The following is a 24,506-nucleotide window of genomic DNA, read 5'->3' on the forward strand; positions in this document are numbered from 1 at the left end:
ATTGAAAACATAAATTCAGAAATCAACAAAAATCATCAAATTTGTCGATTTCCAAATCTTGTATATTTTACATAAATAAAAATCAATCTTTTCTTAATTTAATTAAGTACATAAATATTCTGTATGAATAATCACCTGAATAATCGCATTTTCAAATTTCAAATTTCAAATTTTGAAGTTTTGATTGCTGAAAAGTCTTCAAAATAGCCAATAATTTATTTCAATAATTTTACGTTTTTTTCCACTTCTCTGTATGTCTTCTTCTGTGTACACTCCTACTCCATCGATTCTCCTGCAAAATTAACAGGTAAGTTTTATTTTTACTTTAATCTATTTTCTGTGAGAAAAAATTAACGAATACGATGAAATTGCAAAATATTCTAAATACATATTAGTGGATACCCGAACTAGATAAACGAGGGAAGAAAAAAACAAATGAATATGTAGCATATACATGTAATCGACTTCGGTTGATGACATACATATAAGAAATCGATAGATGAAAACAAAATGTTAGAAATTAAACACATGAATGAACGATACTTACTGTAATCGGGATGATAACGATTTCAATATGGGTGGTGAATCATAATGATTTTGTTAGGGCAATAATATTGGATTTATAAATATCATTCATCCAATTTCTCTAACCTTCAAATCCAGAAAGGTAAAGTTACAAATGGGTGGGAGGACGATTGCTTCTGTTTGTGCCGATTACATTTCCCATTTCCCAAAATGAATAATTTGTCTGTAACCACAGATATTATAGCTACAAATTTATTATTTAAGATTTATAAATAAAAATAAACTATATAATATAAATACATATATTCTTAATTTACGGTTCATTTTAATACAAAAGTGTAAATGCATTTCTATAATATTAAATAAAATTGAATTATTGTATTGGTTGATTAAAACATTTTGAAAAAAAAAGAATGATAAAAATTATGTTTTAAATTTATTTAGTAATAATATAAAAAAATTTAAATGCAACCAAATTATAAGAATGGTTCCACTTACAAACTTGTATAAAAAATATTGCAAATTTATGTCAAAATCATCGTGTAGCTTTATATCTTATCTTTTCTATATTATATTTTGTTTAATATAAATATTATTTGTTTATATTTTATTTACCAATAATTGACCGACTTACAAATTAATTAGGTTTTATTTATATAAAAAAATATTGCAAATATATGTCAAAATCATCATGTTGCTTTATATCTTATATTTTCTATATTATATTTTGTTTAATATAAATATTATTTGTTTATATTTTATTTACCAATAATTGACCGACTTACAAATTAATTAGGTTTTATTTAGATAAATTATTATATTTTTTAAGTTTCATCTTATTTTATAAATTAATTGTTATTATTTGTTTATTTTGCAGACATATCATGAAGTCGTTTAATTCTAAAAAGAGTAGAAAATTAAATAGTTTTTATTTAGATAATATAAGCAACATTAACTTGTCCACTATATCAATCGAACAAGCTTCAACCACTACAAATGTTATTACTTCAGCTAACAATGGTACGTTTTTTCTTTAACATTTTTTTATAAATTTATTATTACAAACATTTTAACGCCTAAATAGATCATTTAATAACATATAAATATGATTTATATTGACATAACAAGAAAAAGCAAATACATTGCCTTCTTCATCGACCACTGAATATTCATCATCTGCGGTATTTGTTAACAACGGTCACAAAGGTACATTTCTTTGTTCACTATTATTATTCATTATATATTATTACGAAAAAAATATAATGTTAACCAACTTTCAATTATTTTTTATTTTACATTTTATATCATATACTTTTATTTCTTATGCAGAAACAAACCATAATATGTACTATTTGCAAGCAAGAGAGAAAAGAAGACAAAGAAAATTATATCTGGATAATAAGAAATCGAAGAAAATGAAAACAAAATCGAGTGTTATCAATCCATCTGCTTCAACTGTTTTCAAAAACACGGATAACTGTAATTTACTTATTTTATTTTTCAATTTTTACACTACATTTACCTATATAAAAAAAATGCTTTATCATCATTTTATATTATTGCCTACATTCTAATTATATTTTATAACGTATGTCTTCCATTTTTATAACAAGTTTCTTTTACAGATCAATCAAAAGAGATTGTTCATCAAAATGAAAATGTCAATCCATATAAATCACGTGGAAAACAAAATTCACCCCTACAATCATCTTCTTTGTATATAAATGTTAGAACTCCGTTATCTAACATTTCAAATGGTAATAACTTTTTTTTTTTTTCAAAACTTACTTTAGTCCACTTTCTAATAAATTTATATATGATCGCTATTTTTTTTACAGTTAATGTTACATGCAGAAATGCATCTACAATAACTGCTTCTTCAGCATCAATCAAGTTAAGTACAGGATGTCATAAATTAAAAAGAAAGTTGAAAGATTTATCTCCTATTCCATTGATTGACTTGACAACAGATGTAGAAAATATACATGAAGTCCTTACTGATAACCTAATAGTTGGTATTTCCAAAGGTAATCACTATGTATACCTGTTTTTTTTTCTGTTACAAATAAAATACCATATTTTATAAACTTAAAATTTTAAATAGTTTACTTATACCGTTTTATTTTTTTACAGAATATTTGGATCATGGTGATCAAATTGTTGTATGTAAAACATGTCATGCAAAGTTATGGAAAAATGAATCTATTAGAGGAAAACAAAAAGGGAACACAAATTATTCATTATGTTGTGGTTATGGCAAGGTTGAACTACCAGATTTAAAGAAACCACCACCAAATTATGAAAAAAATGTTTCGACTAACAGATTCTAAAAGCAAAAACTTCATGAAAAACATTCGATGTTACAATTCAATGTTTTCTTTTACGTCGATGGGTGGTAAAATAGATTCTTCAATCAATAAAGGAAATGCTCCATACATTTTCAGACTTGGTAGCCAAAATTATCATAGTATTGGAAGCCTTTTACCACCAAATGGATCGCAACCGAAATTCTCTCAGTTATACATTTATGATACCGAGAACGAAAATTCAAATAGACAAAAATGCTTTGGGTATATTTTCAAACTTCTTATTCATATTTAATTTTTATATTTTTATCTTTTTTTTACTAATATTATGTATATATTCAATTTTTTTAGTGGGGAAAAGCATCAATCTACATCCATTGATAATGATATTATTGAATATTTGAAGGTGATGTTAGATTCAAATAATGTCTTGGTTAGGTCTTATAGAATGGTAAGAGATGTTTTTCAGAAAAATCCTCAAGTTGATGTGAAGTTAAGAATTATTGGAAAAAGGGATCGAGATGGAAGGACATATAACCTACCAATTGCTTCTGAGGTTGCTGCTTTAATTGTAGGTGACATTTCCGATTCAGTTCAAAATAGAGATATTGTTGTTCAAACGAAATCCGGATTTCTACAACGTATCAGTGAATTGCATCCTTCTTATCTTCCTCTCCAATATCCGCTACTATTTCCATATGGTGATGATGGTTACAGCGTTGATATTCTTCATAGAGGTGTTACATCTACAAAAAACATGTGGGCAAAATGTACAATGAGAGAATTTTTCGCTTTTAGAATTCAAGACAGGGATCATTCGTTCTCACTAATTTTAAATTCAAAAAGGTTATTTCAACAATTTTTGGTGGATGCGTATACTATGATTGAAAGTGAGAGATTGTATTATATACGCAGGCAACAACATGTTCTAAGATGTGATTCTTATGAGAATTTACGTAACCAAAAAGCTCAAGGAAATACAAATATCTCCAACATCGGCCAACGTGTCATATTACCTTCATCCTTTACTGGTGGTGCGCGCTATATGCTGCAAAACTATTTGGATGCCATGTCGCTTTGTAAATGGTTTGGATATCCTGATTTATTCATAACCTTTACGTGTAATCCCAAATGGCCTGAGGTTAAAAGGTTTCTTAAGGATACTTCACTTCAACCAGAAGATAGACCTGATATACTATGTTGGTTGTTCAAGATCAAGCTTGATGCATTTATTAAAGACCTAAGGGAGAATCACATTTTCGGCATTATTCAAGCAGGTAATTGAATTATCTTTTATTCATAATCCATAAAAGTTTAAGTTTTTTTTAATATTTTTTTTCTTACGGTCTATTACAATTTTATTTTGTTCAAAATGTTTTGCAGTTGTTTATACAATAGAATTTCAAAAAAGAGGTTTGCCGCATAGTCATATATGTCTATTTATGCATTCTGAATACAAGTTACCGACTGTTGAATTTATCGACCCGATGATTTCCGCCGAGATACCAAACAGAGATGAAGATCCAGAATTGTATTCACTTGTGAATGAGTTCATGATTCATGGTCCATGTGGAGCTGAGAATATCAATTGCCCATGCATGGTGGACGGAAAATGCTCTAAAAACTTTCCAAAGCAATTCTGTAACCATACGTCTGTTGATCAAAATGGTTTTCCCTTATATAGGAGAAGAAACGATGGTCATTGTGTTGAAAAATCGGGTGTGCATTTGGATAATAGAAATGTTGTTCCATACAACAAGTATCTATTGAGAAGATATCAAGCACATATTAATGTTGAATGGTGCAATCAGGGGTCTTCTATAAAATATTTATTTAAATACATAAACAAGGGACCTGATAGAGCTACAGTTGTCGTTGAACAAAGCAATAATGAATGTGATAATAATGATACGGTCGATGAAATCAATGAGTATTACGACTGTAGATATCTATCTGCCTGTGAAGCATCATGGCGAATTTTTAAATATGATGTTCATTACAGGTATCCTTCTGTGGTTAGACTGCCTTTTCATCTGCCTGGTCAACAACAAATTGTTTATGGGGAAGACGATGATATTGACGATGTTCTCGACAAAACTTCTGTTGCTTCTTCAATGTTCACAGCTTGGATGGAGTGTAATGCAGTTAACAATGATGCATGGAAACTTACGTATGTTGAATTCCCTACAAAGTTTGTTTGGCAATGCGGTGATAGGATTTGGAAGCCACGGGAAGTAGAAAAGTGCATTGGTAGAATTCATTCGGTTTCACCTAATCTAGGGGAAGCCTATTTCTTAAGAATTTTGTTAAATAAGGTCAAAGGTTCGAAATCATTTGAAGAAATCCGCACAGTAAATGGTGAACTATATTCTTCTTTTAGGGATGTTTGTTATGCTCTTGGGCTCTTGGATGATGACAAGGAATACATCGATGCAATCAAAGAAGCAAGTCATAATGGATCTGGTTTTTACCTACGATTTTTATTTGCTACATTATTGATGTGTAATAGTATGTCTAAACCGGAGGTTGTTTGGGAAAACACATGGGAATATTTAGCAGATGGAATTCTTTATAACCAACGACAGAGATTCAAATCTCCAGGTATTAAAGTTTTATTATTATTACTATTTATTTAAAAACTCAATTATTTATTTTTAAACATACATTAACTATTATTTTAATTATAAATAAATATTGTTAATAATAATTCTAATTAATTTGCTATTTATCCTCCAGACTTATCACTCAATGAAGATCAACTTAAGAACTTAACTTTGTTCGAGATAGAACAAGTTTTACTAAGGAACAATTCCACTCTCAAAAATTATAAAAACATGCCTATCCCAGATGTAGATTCTATTTCTTCTTCAAACAATCGACTTATCACTGAGGAGCTAGATTATGACATTCCTGTTATGAAGGCTGAGTTTGATCGTATGTTTCTTGCATTGACAAATGAGCAGCGTCACATTTTCCTTGATATCATGGGTGCAGTTAAAGAAAATAAAGGAGGTGTCTTCTTTGTTTATGGTTATGGTGGGACTGGTAAAACTTTTTTATGGAAGACAATATCTGTAGCTATTAGATGTGATGGTCATATTGTTTTAAATGTTGCTTCAAGTGGGATTGCTTCATTATTATTGCCTGGAGGTAGAACAGCACACTCTCGATTTATAATTCCATTTGAACTAACAGAGGATTCTGTTTGTAAAATAAGTCGAGATGGTGACCTCGCTAGGTTATTGAGAAAAACCTCTTTGATAATTTGGGATGAAGCTCCTATGGTCCATAAGCATGCATTTGAAGCTTTAGATCGAAGTTTGAAAGATGTATTTAGGTCTGAAAATTCTAGCAACTCAGATATTCCTTTTGGAGGGAAAGTTATTGTTTTTGGAGGAGATTTCAGACAGATTCTACCTGTTATTCCTGGTGGAAGTAGACAAAACATTGTTAAGGCTTCTTCAAGTTCATATTTATGGGAACATTGCAAGATCCATAAATTAACAAAAAACATGAGGCTAACTGTTGGAAGGGATCAATCTGATATAGAAAAAATCAAAGATTTTGCAGAATGGTTGTTGGATATAGGAGAAGGCAAACTTGGTGGTATCAACGATGGTGAAACGGTTATTGATATTCCAGATGATATTCTCATTGATGATCCACATGATCCTATAGGTTCATTAATCGACTTTGTATATCCTTCAATTTTGGAAAACTACAACAATACAAGTTATTTTCAAGAAAGAGCAATACTTGCTCCAAAGAATGAAGTCGTTCAGGAAATAAACGATCGTTTGTTATCGAAGTTTCCAGGAGATGAGGTTGAATACTTAAGTTCAGATAGTATATGCCAATCTGAATTTGTCCATGATCAGTTTGATGCAAATTTATATTCACCTGATGTTTTAAATGGTCTAAAGGTATCAGGTTTACCAAACCATAAGTTAGTTTTAAAAATCGGTGTTCCAGTTATGTTGCTGAGAAATATTGATCAGAAAAATGTCTTATGCAATGGGACAAGACTCCAGGTTATATCATTGGGCAAACGTGTTATTGAGGCGCGTATCATATCTGGAACTAATATTGGAAACTGTACTTTTATTCCAAGAATGTCTTTAACTCCATCAGAAAAGAAGATTCCCTTCAAATTCCGAAGAAGACAGTTTCCATTGGCTGTATGTTTTGCAATGACCATTAATAAGAGTCAGGGACAATTATTATCGAAGGTTGGTTTGTTTCTCAAACATCCAGTGTTTTCACATGGGCAATTGTATGTTGCCTTATCTAGAGTTCAAAGCAGAGATGGATTAAAATTATTAATTTTAGATAAGGACGGTGCCCTCACAGATCAAACTTCCAATGTTGTTTATAAAGAAGTTTTCCAGAATTTATAAACAGTGTTTTTGTACCATATTTTATTTACTTGTAAAAAATAATATTTCATCCATCATATTAAATAAACAATTTAAAACACTTTATTGCATTTCATTTATTCATGTAAATTACAATATCACTATTCTTCATTTTTTGTAAACTTCGATATGTTTTTTTATTACACAAACAAAATGAAAATTATAATTCTATTTCAATTTATCAACCGTGGATTTCCACGGGTTTTAACCTAGTGTGTGTGTGTATATATATATATATATATATATATATATATATATATATATATATATATATATGCAAATAGATACCAAAGTTCATCAAAATTATATGCAAATTCAACTAATAAGTATAATAAATATAAAGTAATATATATGTATATATGTACTTTTATATATCCTAATTCATAAGTTATGTACAAACTCTATGCAAACAAGTCAATAGTTACTTTCGAATTAATAATAAAATAATAAATATAAAGTAATGTATATATACTTTTACATATATTATTTTAATATATACCATGTCATAATGTCAGAATGGCGAGAAGTTTCGGTTTGGACTTGCTGTTTGGGCCTTTGGGCCATCTGAGTTTTATTATTGAATAAGGAATTACTAGGCTTTAGGATAATTAAGGACCATATGGGTTGGGCGCAATTTGGAAAATTGGGCCATTAGTGGGCTTATGGATCTTATAGTTTTGGGCCTTTTGACTTTAGGCTTGGGCCTCAGTTTTGGTTCATGTTGGGTCAAGGGTAAAATGGTCATTTTACCCTAAGTATGGATTATGGATCATAGTTTGGAACCCAATTGCTAATTGGGTGTTATTTTGGTATTGATAGCTCGAAGTCGTCAGAGCAGCAGCTAGGGATTTCTTTCAGTGAACTCTGCATTTGAGGCGAGTCTCCTCACTGTTCTATGGGTTGAAGGCACCAATGCCGGCTCATCTGGTTTATGTATTGTAGCATGACCCGGGGTTAACCCCTGGCATTTTGTATGAAAGACCGGGAGGTGGCTCCTGGCAAACTGTATGTAAGACCAAGGTTTTAATTATGACAGATAATTAGTTAAATAGTTGTAGATTGCTTGCTAGTTGTCTTTGTGATTCTTGCATAGAATACCATGAGGTGGCTCCTGGCACTTGTCTGTAAGACCCAGGGTTTTGGTCCCTGACCTGGCAAGAAAACCACGAGGCGACTCGTGGCATAATGGAAAGACTATGGTTGGCCCATAACACTTTTATTGATTGATTGGTTATGTATGATCTATATGGGTCGTTTGATATGTTTGGTGTGTGGTATTTGGGGAACTCACTAAGCTTTGTGCTTACAGTTTATGGTTTATGGTTTCAGGTACTTCCGCTTTGAAAGAGAAAGGCCCGACTTGATCGCAGCGCATACACCCGTGTTTTCCGTAATACGTGATCTTTGGGAATGAACTCTGATAATTGTTTTATTTTGAAATGCTTTTAAATGTTTGGATAAAGTTACAATAGTGTTTTGATTATAATAAAAATGAATTTTTTATCCTTGTTTTTTTTTTTTTTTCGGGATGTTACAATATATATATATATATATATATATATATATATATATATATATATATATATAATTTTGTATGAGATATTAATTGTTATTTAATTTGAAAATTAATAAATCTATATTTTTTTAAACACATAAAATTATGACATGCAAACTGTGTGTCGTCTTCATTTATGACAATGAATTTAATGACACGCAATCATAATTTTATGATATGCAAATGTGTGCCGTCTTTCTTATGGCATGAGTTTTAATGACACAAATTTTGTATGTCATATGTACCTTTTTATGACACACAACACATGTCATAAAAGAGCTCTTTTTTCTAGTAGTGCATAAAGATGAAAATTGATGGTTAATCTGATTTCGATTTTGTAAAACCTTATGTATTTGATTTTTCTAATATGATTTTGTTCTTTTTTCCGTTTCGCTACATACTTTAAAGAAACAAATTTATGGGAACATATATATAGCAATTCTTATTAATTTTGATAAGATTAAAGCAGACGCACGCTAAATATTCGATGCTTGAGCGAGATAAAGACATTTGTCACATATTTCTTTGTGTTGTCATTGGTATAATCTTGGTATAATCTGTCAACCATGTCATGAAAATTTATAGTAATATGATAAAGAGCAGGATGGATTTTTGTTCTATTAAATTAGAGATATATAAAGTTGTAGCGTATGAATGTATGTTCGTTGTTTTTTTTGTTATTAATTATCTAAAGGTTTAATAATTTATATTCTATCTTATATCTTTCTTAACCTTTTTAGATTTCATCTTATTTTTTTGGTCACAAAGTATATGGATTTTATCTTTAAAGTTTAATAAATGTTATTTTCCGGATTGATGAGACAGTGGATTATTGCTATATGGAAACTTTTTCTAGCTTGTTAGTACATTACTTCAAAACAATGACATATTTTATGTGATTTTTTTAACATAATTAATGGCTACATTAAAAATATGATTTTTTTAACTTATGGGGTAATATCCAATGATATTCTTTATATGATTTCTTTAAATGATTAATGGTTGCATTAAAAATATTTATGATGTAATATCCAATGATATTTTTTATATGATTTCTTTAAAAGGATTAATGGCTACATTAAAAATAGTTATGATGTAATATCCTATGAATGTTATGTTATAATATCTCATGAAAACATAATTGGTTTCACTAAAAACACTTAAGTTATAATATTATATAATGGTTTAATTTTAAACCGTATGAATATTAAATTTGGTGTTTTGAAAAACATTACTGAGGTTTTTATAATAAAAGATTGATAAATTCAATATAATTTTCTCTAATAAATGAAAGTTTTTTTTTACCACTTGTCATATTCTTATTCATTTTGCCACATGTCATTTTATAGTTATTTTAAATTAATTTTTATTCCATATGTAATTTTGTGGTTTTCCTATTTTATTAAATTTCATATGGTATTTAAATTTAATAATAAATACATATCAATTTCATTAATGGATTTTCCTTATAATTTCAAAATTTTAAAATAAAATCTCATTAATTTGCTTTGATTATTTTATCTAAATGATTTGTTTAAATTTAAAAGAGAAAAAAAAACACTTTAATTTTAGTAATTCAATATTTTTCTCATTTTTCTTATAAATTAAAATTTCTCAAATGTTTATACATATTTAATTGTTTTAAATACACCCATGTAATACATGGGGCTCACACCTAGTGAATATTAGATTTGGTGTTTTAAGAAATTATTGAGGTTTTTGTAATTAAAAAATTGATGTATGTCTTGATGATACATTTATTGTACTTTTATTTTATAATTTTTTATATATATGTTTTGTGGATAGTATAAACATCAGACATTATTTTATTATTTTGTCTTGAACATAAAAAATCAAAATCAATAGACCGACCTTGAAAGTTTAGACCATCTTTCATATACACGACATTTGAATTTATCTTTGTCATTCTACAAAAACACATTAAGCAACTAAATTTATGATTTAGAAGTCGTCGTTCCATGAAGATAATTAGTTGCACAAATGAGATCAAGTGCTAAGAAATGAACATTTATTTATATTTAATTTTCCACATAGACCAACACATGTAACAAGGAAACGATCATAAGAATAAATGAGATGATTTTATGAGATCGATTTCTAAATTCCCAAACATTAGGGTGCATAATGCTCAAAATAAAATTCGTTGACCACGTAAGACCAAAATAAAAGAATTGCGGGAAGATTTATAATCGAGTAGCTCCCATAACCCTACACACATTCGACGTCTCTGTTTTCTTTGATCATGGCCCAAATAAATTGAAATCTCTCAATCTCTCGTCCCCTGATTCTGCGACAGCCCTAGAATTTTGAAATCACGTCCTCTTTCTGTGCGACTCACCAACGCCGCTGCTCACAACCACCGACCAACGCTGCTTGACAGTAAGTTACTTGAAGTATGTCACCTTCAAAATTTTTAATATGTTGTGTTCATGTTAAGCTGATAATGTTACCTTTTATTTGCTATTTTGTTGATTCTCATTTATTTCAATGACTTCTTCCTAAATATATTTCGCCGTTTCGCTAAATACATCTCAACGTTTTCTTCTTTTCATCTTCCATGATCAACGAAGATAACGACTTTTGATCGAGTTTCTGTGATTCTGTGTTTTCGTTATAGTCCTTTATATGGTGATAGTTGAAAAGCTATTAGTCTTAATAATAATCCTTTATGTGTGAGTCGTGAAACTGTGAATTGTGATTCACTGATAGTTTGTGTTATTTTTATATTATAATGACTAAGGTTTACTTATTTTTAGACTGTATATTTCATTTTCTATTAACTTGTCGCTAAACTTGAAATAGCATATCACCACCATCACCAATGTAGGTGTATCCTTTTTGTAGCTTGACAATATTTCATCAGCTAATTGACAATTACGCAAATACTCAATCTACCAAGTCTACAAAGCAATGCAGACGATTTTGTCATTCATTTTGTTGTTAGGGTTCCTTTTTAAAGTTAAAATGTTTTTGTTAGTTGTTAATATGTTGTTACAGTTTGTTGAAAGTTGACATGTGCCGATATTTTTCTTGATTTGTTGAAAATCAATATGTTTAAGTTCAAATGTGTCAACCTTTTTGTGGACTTGTTGAAAAACGATAATACTTTAATATCAAATGGTTAGTTGTTACTAATTAATAATTACAAGCTATTTGTTTATTATTTAATTATAATATTATATTATGTATTCTAGGTGCCAAGGTGAAAATTCTGTCCATATCCACCACTAATAATGGGGGTGATGGAAGACTCTATTATTTTGGATGCGAGTCAAGGGTATGCAATATATTCTATGATAAATTGATATCATCATTTTTCTTATTTAATATATATATATATATATATATATATATATATATATATATATATATATATATATATATATATATATATATATATATTGTTTTTGTTACAGTATGAGCAAAGTTGACAGGCAATTCCTTGCTGCTCCTGTGAAGTCTGCTGTTGATAAGTTTCAGCTACTTCCCGAGTTTCTTAAGGTAAATTCACTTAAATATAAGTATTTAATTAGTCATTGGTGAAAATTGAAATGATCACTTCCTTTTAGAAATATAAGGGTGTTTTAGTAAAACTATTGGAAATCTATTAGGTTATTGATATTTATATAGTAGTATGTATGTATGTGCTAACTTTTAAAGAGTTGCAGGTGAGGGGATTGGTGAAGGAACATTTGGATTCTTTCAATTATTTTGTCAATACTGAAATAAAGAAGATTGTTCGTGCTAATGACCTTGTGAAAACTAAAGTAACTGATAAGGTCTTTCTCAGGTAGAACACTGCCATTTTATGTATTTTTTTTTTTTTATATCATTTAAAGATCCAATTTTGCAATGTATTTGCTTTGTAAACACATTCCACTTGCTAGTTATCTGCAAGTATATTGATTCTTTTAGCTAGTGTTTGGTGTGATGGAATCTGAGAAGGAATGGAATTGCCCATTCCATCATGGACTGAACTGAAAATTTTCAACATATAAACATTTCTGTAACATTTTATGGCACTACTTCTTAAAAATAATGTAATTTTCAATAAGTTGTTATCTTTTTTTCTAAGTAGTTAAAAAACTAGCATCTTTATGTTATACTATACTCATATTTGGGTTTAATGAACTTTTATTATGTTTAATATTCTATTTTGGTGAATAAAATTTTGTTAATTATTATACACACTATTTGCATATGTTTTATATTCCAGTCCTTCAGTCATTACATTCTATCTAGCCTAACAAATCCTGTGTGGATAAAGTACTGTTTGGATAAATGATGCTATACAAAATACTTTGTAAAAAGTTAGGACTTAATGGGGAAAGCTTCCTTCCCCTATCTTTCTCTATTAAGTTGTTCTTTCAGCAATAAGTCAAAAAGAAACACACCTCTATAGCTTACTGGAGTAAGTCCTGTCTTATTAAGTACATTAATTCAAGAAGAAATTCCATTTAGTTCTTTTATTATAATAATCTTATAAATTTTTTATCTTTTTATGTGGTGATGGCAGATATACAGATGTTTGGATTGGAACGCCTTCTGTGGTTGTGGATGGTGTTACTGATGTACTGACTCCTCAAAGGTGTCGGCTGGGTGACATGACGTAAGCAGTCACGGAAAATTACAAAATTACCCCTTCATATATATATATATATATATATATATATATATATATATATATATATATATATATATCGTTAATACATAGTCAGTTGTTAGATTCCTTTAAATGACTATTTTGACCTTGGATCAAACTAGGAAAAGACATTATACCACAGGGACCGAATTTGTAATATACTCATAATTGCATTATTAAATTATGTTCTAGTTATAAGGGATATTTATAACTTAATCTCTTATATACAACTTTATTATAATGGTTATAAAGTTTAAAATAGATTATTTTATTATATACAACTCCATCTTGCCTTAATTTTATACCTTTGATTTTTTTTGTTTCATTTTTTAGGTATTCTGCTCCAATATATGTAAACATTGAGTATTGCAATGATATTTATGGTTATAATGCCAATCTACAAAAAAAAGTAAGTTCTAATTTCTTGTTAATATATTCATCATCACTTTCTGAGCTTTAATGGTTTAAATCTTTTTTTCTTTTATATAATATTGCAGACAAAAGTTATTATAGGAAGAATGCCTATCATGTTAAAGAGCAATAAGTGTGTCCTTTATGGTAAAGATGAAGATGAACTTGCAAAAGTAGGTGAATGCCCACTTGATCCAGGTGGATATTTTGTTGTGAAAGGAAATGAAAAGGTAACTTATATAATCTCAAGTTTATAAAAAATAGCAACATACATTTGGTTATATGTTTTTTTGTAGCATCCTATTTTCATTTCTTTCATTTACAATGTTGTGCTTCCATTTTTTTTTTCTTATTAGGACATTATGCTTTTAACAATCGACCTAGTTAAAGCATCTTGCATTTGATTTTGGGTTTTTTTGGTTCATAAATTAGAGATATAAAATTTCATCCCCCTTTTTGTAATATAATTTATTGGTTGAAAGCATGTTTAAAGGACACTTACTCTATCTATAACAATTCCTATCAAACTTTTTTTTTTTTTTTTTTTTTTTTTTTTTTTTAAATTTTTTTTTTTTTTGTGATAGCTATACTTTAATTGAAACAAAATGTAACTTCTAATGTAGAGTTGAATATATTTCCATATATTGATTTTACTATTGGTATGTTATTTATTTTTCTGATTCTTCCAGGTTATTTTAATTCAAGAACAACTTTCAAAGAACAGGATAATCATAGACACAGATAAGAAGGGTTGGTGAGTATTCACTTCCCAGGTCTTCAAAACTTTATGCTAACTTACCAAAAGGGCAAATTGTGGAAAATAGCAATGTATCTTGCCTCCTTTACAAATATGGACAATGTACCTTGTTTTTACCCTTAATGACAATGTACTTAACTTTTTCTTACATGTAATAACAACATGCTTAATGTAACTCATAATAGCAATGTAGTTACATTTCTTTTTTTCATAATAGCAATTCACTTGTATTTCTTTACCTATAATAGCAACATACTTACATTTCTTTACCAATTATAGCAATACGTAACAATTTCAGTACATTGTTATTATAGGTAAGAAGTTTAAGTATGTTGCTATTATTAGTATAAAATAAAGTACATTGCTATTATCTGTAAAGAATTGTAAAATACGTTGCTATTTGGTTCACTGAATATGTATCCTTCCTGTTTCTCTATCCAGCATCCAGGCATCTGTTGTGAGCAGCACAGCAACAACAAAGAGTAAAACAACTATAGTAATGGAGAAAGAGAGAATATATTTGATTTTGAATTCTTTTACTTCCAAGGTATAGATAGGTTTTATCTGTATTATGATTTGTTTTCATATAATTTTGTTTATCTGATTCCAAGATAAATTTGTTATTACTTCATATGATAAATTTAAGATTCTTCTTCATTATTTTCCTTTTGTTCTGTTTCATTTTATGGCTTTTCTTTTAGGTTCCTATTATGGCAGTTATGAAAGCTATGGGTATGGAAAGTGATCAGGAAGTTGTGCAGATGCTTGGTAGAGATCCTCAATATGCTGCTCTGCTTTTGCCATCTATTGAGGTAAGCTTCATGTTGACTTTGTAAATCCTATGATAGTTTTATAAAAAAATGTAGTAATAAACTAATAATGCCTTATTTTGACAACTTTGACTTTATATCAAATGCAAAAGTAACCTATATGTGCTTGGTAATATAGGAAATCAAATAATAGACACTTAATATCATGTTTTATCATTCCCATTTCAGGATTGTGCAAATCAGGGTATTTATACACGAGAACAAGCTTTGGAATTTCTTGAAAAAAGGGTAAGATCTATTGTTAATGTGTACTAGAAACTTTGATTAAGTTATACTTTCTTTTAAAGTAATTTTGAAGTTTAGAGATTCTCCAAAGAAAGAGAACATTCTGACATTCAAATAAAGGAAATGCTGGGAATTGAATTCCATGAGTTTTAGGATGGAATGCTGAAATCCACCAATCAAAGGATTTGTGAATTCCAATGGAATTCAGTTCCATACTCATTTTCTTACTTAATACTGACAACTACTTATTAAAACATCTGTTTTTGCATACATTATGTCCCTTTCTGATTATTCATGTGTTTAATGCAGCATAAGAAGAGGAATAGTAAGGGTACTGAGGTATGTCTCTTATGCATCCTCTGCTTTAGGCTTATTGAACATCTTTTAAATATCGTAGAGTTTTGTCTATTTCTAACAGAAGGGTATTGTTGTCCATTTAGGATGAGGGAGCTTTGGGTGTTCTTCGGGATATTTTTATTGCCATGGTTCGGGTGAGTCAAATAGTCAAATAAAGTCAATGATAAAATATATGATTTTTAATGTATCTCCATATCTATCTCTGTAGGTGAGAGATAATAATTTTCATCCTAAATGTGTATATGTTGTGGTGATGTTGAGACGCATGATGGATGCACTTTTAAACAAGCATTCCATGGATGACAAAGTAAGTTATGTACTTTCATTAATTTATTATAAATGTCATTGCTTTTTTTTTTTTTTTTTTTGCATTTAAATATATGTATCAGTGTATGTATGTATTGTATGTTTATTTTACTTTACTGATTGTCAATTCAATGGGTTTACAGGATTATATAGGCAACAAAAGATTTGAGCTTTCGGGGCAATTAATATCTCTACTATTTGAGGTGAGTTGCTTGTCAAGATTATTATTATTTTTTTGTTTTCCCATCAGTGTCGATAGTCTTGATTTTTATATTTTTTAATTTTTTTTTTGGTGATATTTGGTTAAATTTCATATTTCAGGACTTATTCAAGACGTTGAATACCCATTTAACATGGGTTTTAGATAACCAACTAGACAAGAGCAGTCGTTCTAGCAAGTTTGATATATCTAAGGTATGTACCATGTGATACATATTACTAACTTATTTTGTTGTCTTTTTGTTAAATAAAACATTTGCATCTAAACTTTTTAAACTGGTTTTAGACTGGTTTCTTATCATAACAGGATAAATCCAAGAAATAGCAACACACTCCCATTTATTTGTTTGTTATATAATAGCATCCTACTTTCAAATCTTTCTACTTCCATATTTTATAATTTTTTATTTTTATTTTTTATGCAGCATATAGTGATAGACGATATTACTAAAGGTTTGGAGCGCAGCCTCTCTACTGGAAATTGGAATGTCAAGCGATTTAATATGAACAGAACAGGCGTAACACAGGTGATTATTTCCCTTTTTCTAGTATACTTTATTTGGGTCAACTCAACACCTTTGTCGATAAAAATATCTGTTCATAATCTACAAAAAAAAAATAAAAAAAAAAACTGAAAATTCAATTGTAACAGATTGTTTCAAGGCTGTCCTTCATTGCAGCATATGGATACATGACAAAAATCTCACCACAGTTTGAAAAGTCAAGGAAAGTCAGTGGACCTAGGGCCTTACAACCTAGTCAGGTATGTGCCACTTATATACCAATCTTGAAGTGTCACATCACACCCCAAAACTACGTCGTTTTGATGAATCTTTATGTGCTGTCCAATGTCAGTGGGGAATGCTTTGCCCATGTGACACTCCTGAAGGTGAACAATGTGGGTTGGTGAAAAATCTGGCTTTGATGACTCATGTTACAACTGATGAAGAGGAAGGCCCTATTGTCGCCTTGGTATTTCTTACTTTCATAATTTTTATTTTTTCTATTTATATATATATATATATATATATATATATATATATATATATATATATATATATAATTGTTTGTGTATATAAATATATGTAAACATCTTTGTTGTTCATCATCAGTGTTCCTGTTTGGGAGTTGAAGACTTGTCTCAACTTTCTGGAGAAGAACTTCATTCACCGAGTTCATATCTCATCATATTAAATGGTCTTATCCTTGGAAAGCATAGGAAGCCACAGGTTATATCCATATATATTTTACTTTTTGTTTTTGATATGATTATTTAATGTCATCACATCATTCTTTTTTGATATGATTATTTAATGTCATCACATTTCTAGTTCTTTGCTAATGCAATGAGGAAACTGAGAAGGGCAGGAAAAATAGCTGATTTTGTAAGCGTTTATGTCAATGAGAAACAAGTAAGCTCTCCAGACTTTCAAAATTCATTAATTAACATGTGTAGCATAACCAGGGGTAAAATGGTCATTTTCTTTTGGCAGCGTTGTGTTTATATTGCTTCGGATGGTGGCCGTGTTTGTCGGCCGCTTGTTATTGCTGACAATGGTGTTTCAAGAATTAAGCATCATCACATGAAAGAGTTGAAGGTATGTTACCCAATCAGTTAAATGCAAGAAATAGCAATGTACTTTCATCTTTTTTTTTTTTTTTTTTTTAATATTTATAATTTATAGCATTCTACTTTCATTTCTTTTTACAAAGGATGGAGTTCGCAATTTCGATAGCTTTCTACAGGAAGGATTAATAGAGTATCTTGATGTCAATGAAGAGAACAATGCTTTGGTTTGTTAAACTTTCAACTTTTTGGAAATAAACCATTCCAAATGGTTATATTTTTATAAATAACTTCCGTTCTTATTTTGACTTTATGATTATAGATTGCTTTATATGAAGGAGAAGCCACCAGTGAGACAACACATATTGAAATAGAACCATTCACACTCTTAGGTGTTTGTGCTGGGCTCATTCCTTTTCCTCATCATAACCAGTCCCCAAGAAATACCTATCAGGTCCTTCCTTATTCCTACCTTTTTATGGTCAAATTGTAGGAAATAGCAATGCACTTTATATTTTGTACACATGATAATAGCAACATACTTACAATTTTTAGCCATATGTAAACCTGGAACTTGTATACTTACAATTTTGCCCTTATCCTTTTGTGGAATTGTAGGACTTTTCAATTCTGTCTGTGTTACACTGGATGATTAATTGATTATGCTTTTGCTTTCTTTCTCTTTCAGTGTGCCATGGGAAAGCAAGCAATGGGTAATATTGCATATAACCAGGTATACAACCTTTTCTACTTCCCACACCATGCAGTTTGTTCCACTACTCATCAAATTCCATATTAGTAGTTAACAAAATCATTAATTATATCTCAATAAAAAAATACAGGCAAACCAAACATGATCATGTAATGTAATTATTTGTTCCCTACTTCAATTACATTGCTTATTCCATTACTCTGTCCTTTACGATCTTTTTTCACGAAACATATCGCAAGTGTTTATTACATGTTTACATGCATCTTGCATTAGATTATAATCATTAATTCATAATATATATTTATATGTAGTGATTTACATGTTGTGTTTTCTTTAAATGAAGCTATGCCGGATGGATACTTTGATCTACCTTTTGGTTTATCCTCAACGCCCACTATTGACAACAAGAACAATTGAGCTGGTTTGTATTTTGTCTTATCTCACCATATTATACAAGTTCATTGGTTTTCTTTATTAGTAAATTTTTTTTTTTAGGTTGGGTATGATAAGCTTGGAGCTGGACAAAATGCAACTGTTGCAGTTATGAGTTATAGTGGTTATGATATTGAAGATGCCATTGTTATGAATAAATCATCCTTGGATCGTGGTTTTGGTCGTTGTATTGTAATGAAAAGGTACTTATAACATATGCCTTATTATCTATCATCTATTATCTGTTGTTAAAGTTGCTTTCTCTTATGCATTTGTGTAAACAGACACACAGCTGCCTTTCAGAAATATCAGAATACAGTTGATCAGATTAATATACCTAGCCGGGCCCCACCTGATCGAGAAAAGAATCAGGTCATAGTTCATATTCTCTCTCTCTCTCTCTCTCTCTCTCTCTCTCTCTCTCTCTCTTGTACATTAATATTTTCTTATTTGGAATTTTATACTATAGAAAGTCTTACCAGTTATATCAGTGAAAATTGCTTTTTATTTTGATGACATTGGGTATATTTTTTGAAGTAAGTACAATGCTATGTTGTTTTTATACTTGTGAAATGTCTATATTCATGTTACACAACTATTCTTTTCCGTGTAGATTTTGGATAATGATGGACTTGCTTCCCCTGGTGAAATAATAAGATTTCAAGACGTTTTCTTCACGAAATTAATCCCTGAAAATACAAATGTTTCTCTCAAATCACAAACAACAAATAGGTGAGCTGTTATAATGCAATAAGATTTGATTATGTTTTTGATGATATGGGAAAAATTCTCATTCTTTTTGCGATTTTCAGTAAAGGTAGACTATTTAGACAAACCTACAAAGGTGCAGAAGGGGAAGCAGCTGTTGTGGATAGAGTGGCTTTATGCTCTGATCAGCATGACAATTTATGTGTTAAATTCATGATTCGCCATACTCGTAGGCCTGAGGTAATAATTAATTATTATCATCAATGTCACATAACAAAGTTAATATATATCAAAATTAATAATCTTTTTTCTTCTATAAATTGATATGCTTATTTGATTTAATTAGGTTGGTGACAAATTTAGTAGTAGGCATGGGCAGAAAGGTGTTTGTGGGACCATTATCCAACAAGAAGATTTTCCTTTCTCTGAACGAGGCATATGCCCAGATTTGATTATGAACCCTCATGGCTTTCCAAGGTACCAAAACATTATTTTTTTCTTAAAAATACTAAATTTAATCCTACTACATATGCAACAAAATTCCTTCACTAGCTTTTGTGATTTTCCCATATGTTTGTTCATGGTATTTAGATTTTAGAACCTTTTTTCTTTACTTTTGTTTTCTCACTTCTTACTATTTTTATAGTCGAATGACTGTTGGAAAGATGATTGAGCTTCTTGGAAGTAAGGCTGGAGTTTCATGTGGGACGTTTCATTATGGAAGTGCATTTGGTGAACCAAGTGGTCATGCTCACAAAGTTGAAGATATAAGGTACAAACTCTTTCTTTCTTTCTTTCTTTCTTTCTTTGAGTAGGTAATTGATAATTAAAAAAAGAAAATACTTTAAATGACATTTCATTTTTTAACAGTGAAACCCTAGTGAAGCATGGATTTTGTTACAATGGGAAGGACTTTCTTTATTCAGGTACTTATCTTTTATTGCACCTTATATTTATAACAAATCAAGATTATCTTAGAACTCGATTCAAGTCTCTGTTGAATTTTAAATTTAGAAAGTAATTAAGATTTTATAAATTGCATAAACATCCTAGAACTATTAAATTATTCTCTGAACTGTGAAAGCATTTTAATTTTGTGATTATAATTCAGGAATCACTGGTATGCCACTACAAGCATATATTTTCATGGGACCAATATACTACCAGAAGCTAAAGCACATGGTAAGAAAAAATTAAATCCTTTAATTATCAATTTTTTAAGAGATATTAAACATGTATTTATGTTGGTACATAAATCAGGTCATGGATAAGATGCATGCTCGAGGCATGGGCCCACGTCAACTCATAAGTAGACAACCCACAGAAGGAAGAAGCAACAATGGAGGTGAGTTTTTTTGCTTAAAATACATTTTACATAGAGTTTTTAATAGTAATTTTAAATATGATAATTTTGATAATTATTTAGGTTTGAGAGTGGGAGAAATGGAACGAGATTGTTTGATTGCTTATGGAGCTAGTAATCTGATATATGAACGTTTAATGATCTCTAGCGACCCTTTTGAGGTTCAGGTATGTCACATTTTTTCAACTCATCTTTTGTTCAAGAGTGATTTTTTTTTTTTTTTTTTTTTTTTTTTTTTTTTTTTTCAATTTTGGACCTTGTTCCAAGTGAAATGGCTATTCTTGGCCCCTAACTACAGCTGGCTTTTACAATTTTGGTCCCTAAAGTATAATCTTTTTCTTGAAATGGGGACCAAAACGTTATGATGGAAAAAAAACTGTTTGTTTTGTTTGATGAATGGATCATTTTCAAGGAATGTGATTGAGTTTTTTCCCCATCATGGAATGGAATGAACAACTGCAATATAATCCACTTTTATATATGTAACATCTAATTACACAAATTTTGTTTTCTATAATCTCTCAATTCTATTTAAATTACAATGTTATTTTCTAAACCTAACCAAAGTTATATATTTTTTTACTTGTTTTTTTTTATTTTTTTTATTTTATCTGGCAGGTTTGTAGAAAGTGTGGGTTACTAGGGTATGAAAATCGTAAGACAAAAACTAAAGTATGCTCCACATGCAAAAATGGAGATAATCTCTCATCCATGAAACTACCATATGCTTGCAAGCTTTTATTCCAGGTAAATATTTTTCTTTTTTTGGGTTTTATGAGTTTTTTATTATGTTCATTTTTTATTTTTGTAAAATAAAAAAGTTCATAAATAAGGAATTCAACTCCACTCATTCTTTTTTATTAATGCCAACCAAACACATGACATATTCCAATTCTTTTGATAGATTTCATTCTTTAAAAAGACGAACATTCTGCAAACCAAATACACCTGAGTTTCTTTCTAAGAAATCAAAACTAATATAAAACTTTTGCTTCCTGATTGCAGGAAATCCAGTCGATGAATATAGTTCCAAAATTGTCATTGGCCGACTCATGATTGACACATGTATATGTTTATTTTAAAAAATAAAAATTTATGGGTGATTTTTGAACAAACATATCTTCATGGATGATATTTTTAACCAAAAGTAATAGTAACTTACATTCTCATAATGTGTTTTTTTAAAGTTAAAATGTATTTTTTTTTGAACAATTTAAATAAATTTGATATTAAATAATGACATTAAACCGTGTTGAAAATAAAAATACATGAATGTGGAATTTAGACCTCTTAATGGATGATAATTTCAACATGGGAGATAAATGTGGGTTGTCCATCATTGTTCATATTGATTTTTTTATTGACTAACATCATACATAAATGATATTTTTGCATAACATCAATCCACTAAACGAATGATATTTTTTCGTTGACAATAGCATCATACCACTCGTGAAGTTTCACATCAATCCAGATATTTTTATCTTAGATCCAACGTAAACAATAACAAACTTACAGGTTCCAAAAAAGGTTATTTTCTCCAAAGGATGTGGCATTGACTTTTCAATTGAAATGATGGCAAGCCACTATAAACATATTACATCACCAGGACACTCTGAATTGATGGCAAATCATTGTGTTTGGCCTTGGGGAAAGTTGATGGTTACTTGGAGTCATGGGAAGATAACCCACTTTAGTGGATTTACTAAACTTGATATTTCTTAGATTTAACTCTTAATATTATTTTTTTTAATGGGAATATGACTTATCAAGGTAATTAATTTTTCGGTATGTTCACATCTGGGTAACTATCTTTTTTGTACATATCTAGGTAACAAACTTTTTGGAAGTGTTCACATATGACAGTTATGACCTGCTATAGCAGGTTAAATCCTATATGTGAACGCTTTTAACAAGTTTGTTACCTAGATGTGTACAAAAAAAAAAAATAATTACCCAAATATGAACAAAACGAAAAGTAAAAATTAAATTACATGAATGGTCCCTATGGTTTGGGGGAATTTGTGGTTTTGATCGCTAACTTATTTTTTTAATTTAAATGGTCCCTACTGTTTATTTTTGTTGCGCGTTTGGTCCTCATCTTACCTAAAAATACTATTGTGCCCTTATTAATCTATTTTTTTAATTAATTTTCTTATCTATGTATTTTTTTTTCATATTTAAAAAAACTAATAGACCACACATATTTGTATCTCCTCGGATGATCCCTACTATTTATTTTTTAATTAATTTAATTTTTTAACTCGGTTGGTCTCTACTATTTAATTTTGTTACGAACTTGGTCTTTGTCTTATTTAAAAAGACTATTGTGCCCTTATTAATTTTTTTAATTAATTTTCTTGTTTATGTACTTATGTTTTATATGTTTAAGAAAAATTAGTAGACCCCACATATCTGTATCTCCTCACCATCCCATCTTTCATCATTCTCAACTTCTATTTATTTTTCATCTTTAGTGATATCGACGTCTTCATCATCACCTCTTTTTTTGGTCCTTCAACTCCGTTAAATCAAAACCACAACCCACTAAAGATGAAGAGACAGTAGGTTATGATATTGGTTCGCCGGAGTTGAAGTACCAAAAAAAAGGACGGTGAAGACGTCGATGTTACTAAAGATGGAAAATAAATAGAAGATGGGGATGATCAGAGATGAGATGGTGAATGGTAAGACTCAAATTAAATTTCTCAAATGTGATTTCAAGTTTACGGTGATGATATATATATATGCGGGGTATATTAATTTTTTTATAAAAAATAAATACATAAATAAGAAAATTAATTAAAAAAATTAATAAGGGAAAAATAGTATTTTTAGATAAGACAGAGACCAAACGCGTAACAAAAATAAACAGTAGGGATAATCCGAGTTAAAAAAAATAAATTAATTAAAAATAAACAGTAGGGATCATCCGAGAAGATACAAATATGTGTGGTCTATTAATTTTTTTAAATATGTAAAAAATAAATACATAGATAAGAAAATTAATTAAAAAAATAAATTAATAAGGACACAATAGTATTTTTAGGTAAGACGGGGACCAAACGCGCAACAAAAATAAACAGTAGGGACCATTTAAGTTAAAAAAATAAGTTAGCGACCAAAACCACAAATTCCCCCACACCACAGGGACC

General features: G+C 29.5%; 2 protein-coding genes across 2 annotated transcripts; both read left to right on the forward strand.

Annotated features, from left to right (window-relative positions):
• Positions 1–2,913: 2,913 nt before the first annotated feature.
• On the forward strand, positions 2,914–7,228 carry LOC145006833 (uncharacterized). Its single transcript, XM_078965872.1, has 4 exons — positions 2,914–3,095; positions 3,183–4,108; positions 4,215–5,432; positions 5,568–7,228. The coding sequence occupies exons 1-4, from the start codon at positions 2,914–2,916 to the stop codon at positions 7,226–7,228; spliced, it is 3,987 nt and encodes a 1,328-aa protein (XP_078821998.1).
• A 5,011-nt stretch (positions 7,229–12,239) lies between these two features.
• On the forward strand, positions 12,240–22,493 carry LOC145006834 (DNA-directed RNA polymerase III subunit 2-like). Its single transcript, XM_078965873.1, has 36 exons — positions 12,240–12,323; positions 12,491–12,612; positions 13,339–13,431; positions 13,798–13,873; positions 13,962–14,105; positions 14,565–14,629; positions 15,074–15,179; positions 15,334–15,444; positions 15,631–15,690; positions 15,997–16,026; positions 16,128–16,178; positions 16,253–16,351; positions 16,494–16,553; positions 16,672–16,764; positions 16,995–17,096; positions 17,222–17,332; positions 17,425–17,541; positions 17,682–17,798; positions 17,901–17,981; positions 18,063–18,167; positions 18,283–18,363; positions 18,459–18,590; positions 18,825–18,869; positions 19,192–19,269; positions 19,344–19,483; positions 19,565–19,652; positions 19,894–20,012; positions 20,102–20,228; positions 20,335–20,465; positions 20,635–20,760; positions 20,859–20,914; positions 21,100–21,170; positions 21,249–21,333; positions 21,415–21,518; positions 21,970–22,098; positions 22,357–22,493. Exons 1-36 carry the CDS (start codon positions 12,240–12,242, stop codon positions 22,405–22,407), a joined length of 3,390 nt encoding a protein of 1,129 aa, XP_078821999.1. The 3' UTR covers positions 22,408–22,493.
• Positions 22,494–24,506: the final 2,013 nt, after the last annotated feature.

The sequence above is a fragment of the Lactuca saligna genome, chromosome 7 (genome assembly GCF_052625555.1).
Source record: "Lactuca saligna cultivar CGN05327 chromosome 7, ASM5262555v1, whole genome shotgun sequence".
Classification (NCBI taxonomy): Eukaryota; Viridiplantae; Streptophyta; class Magnoliopsida; order Asterales; family Asteraceae; genus Lactuca; species Lactuca saligna.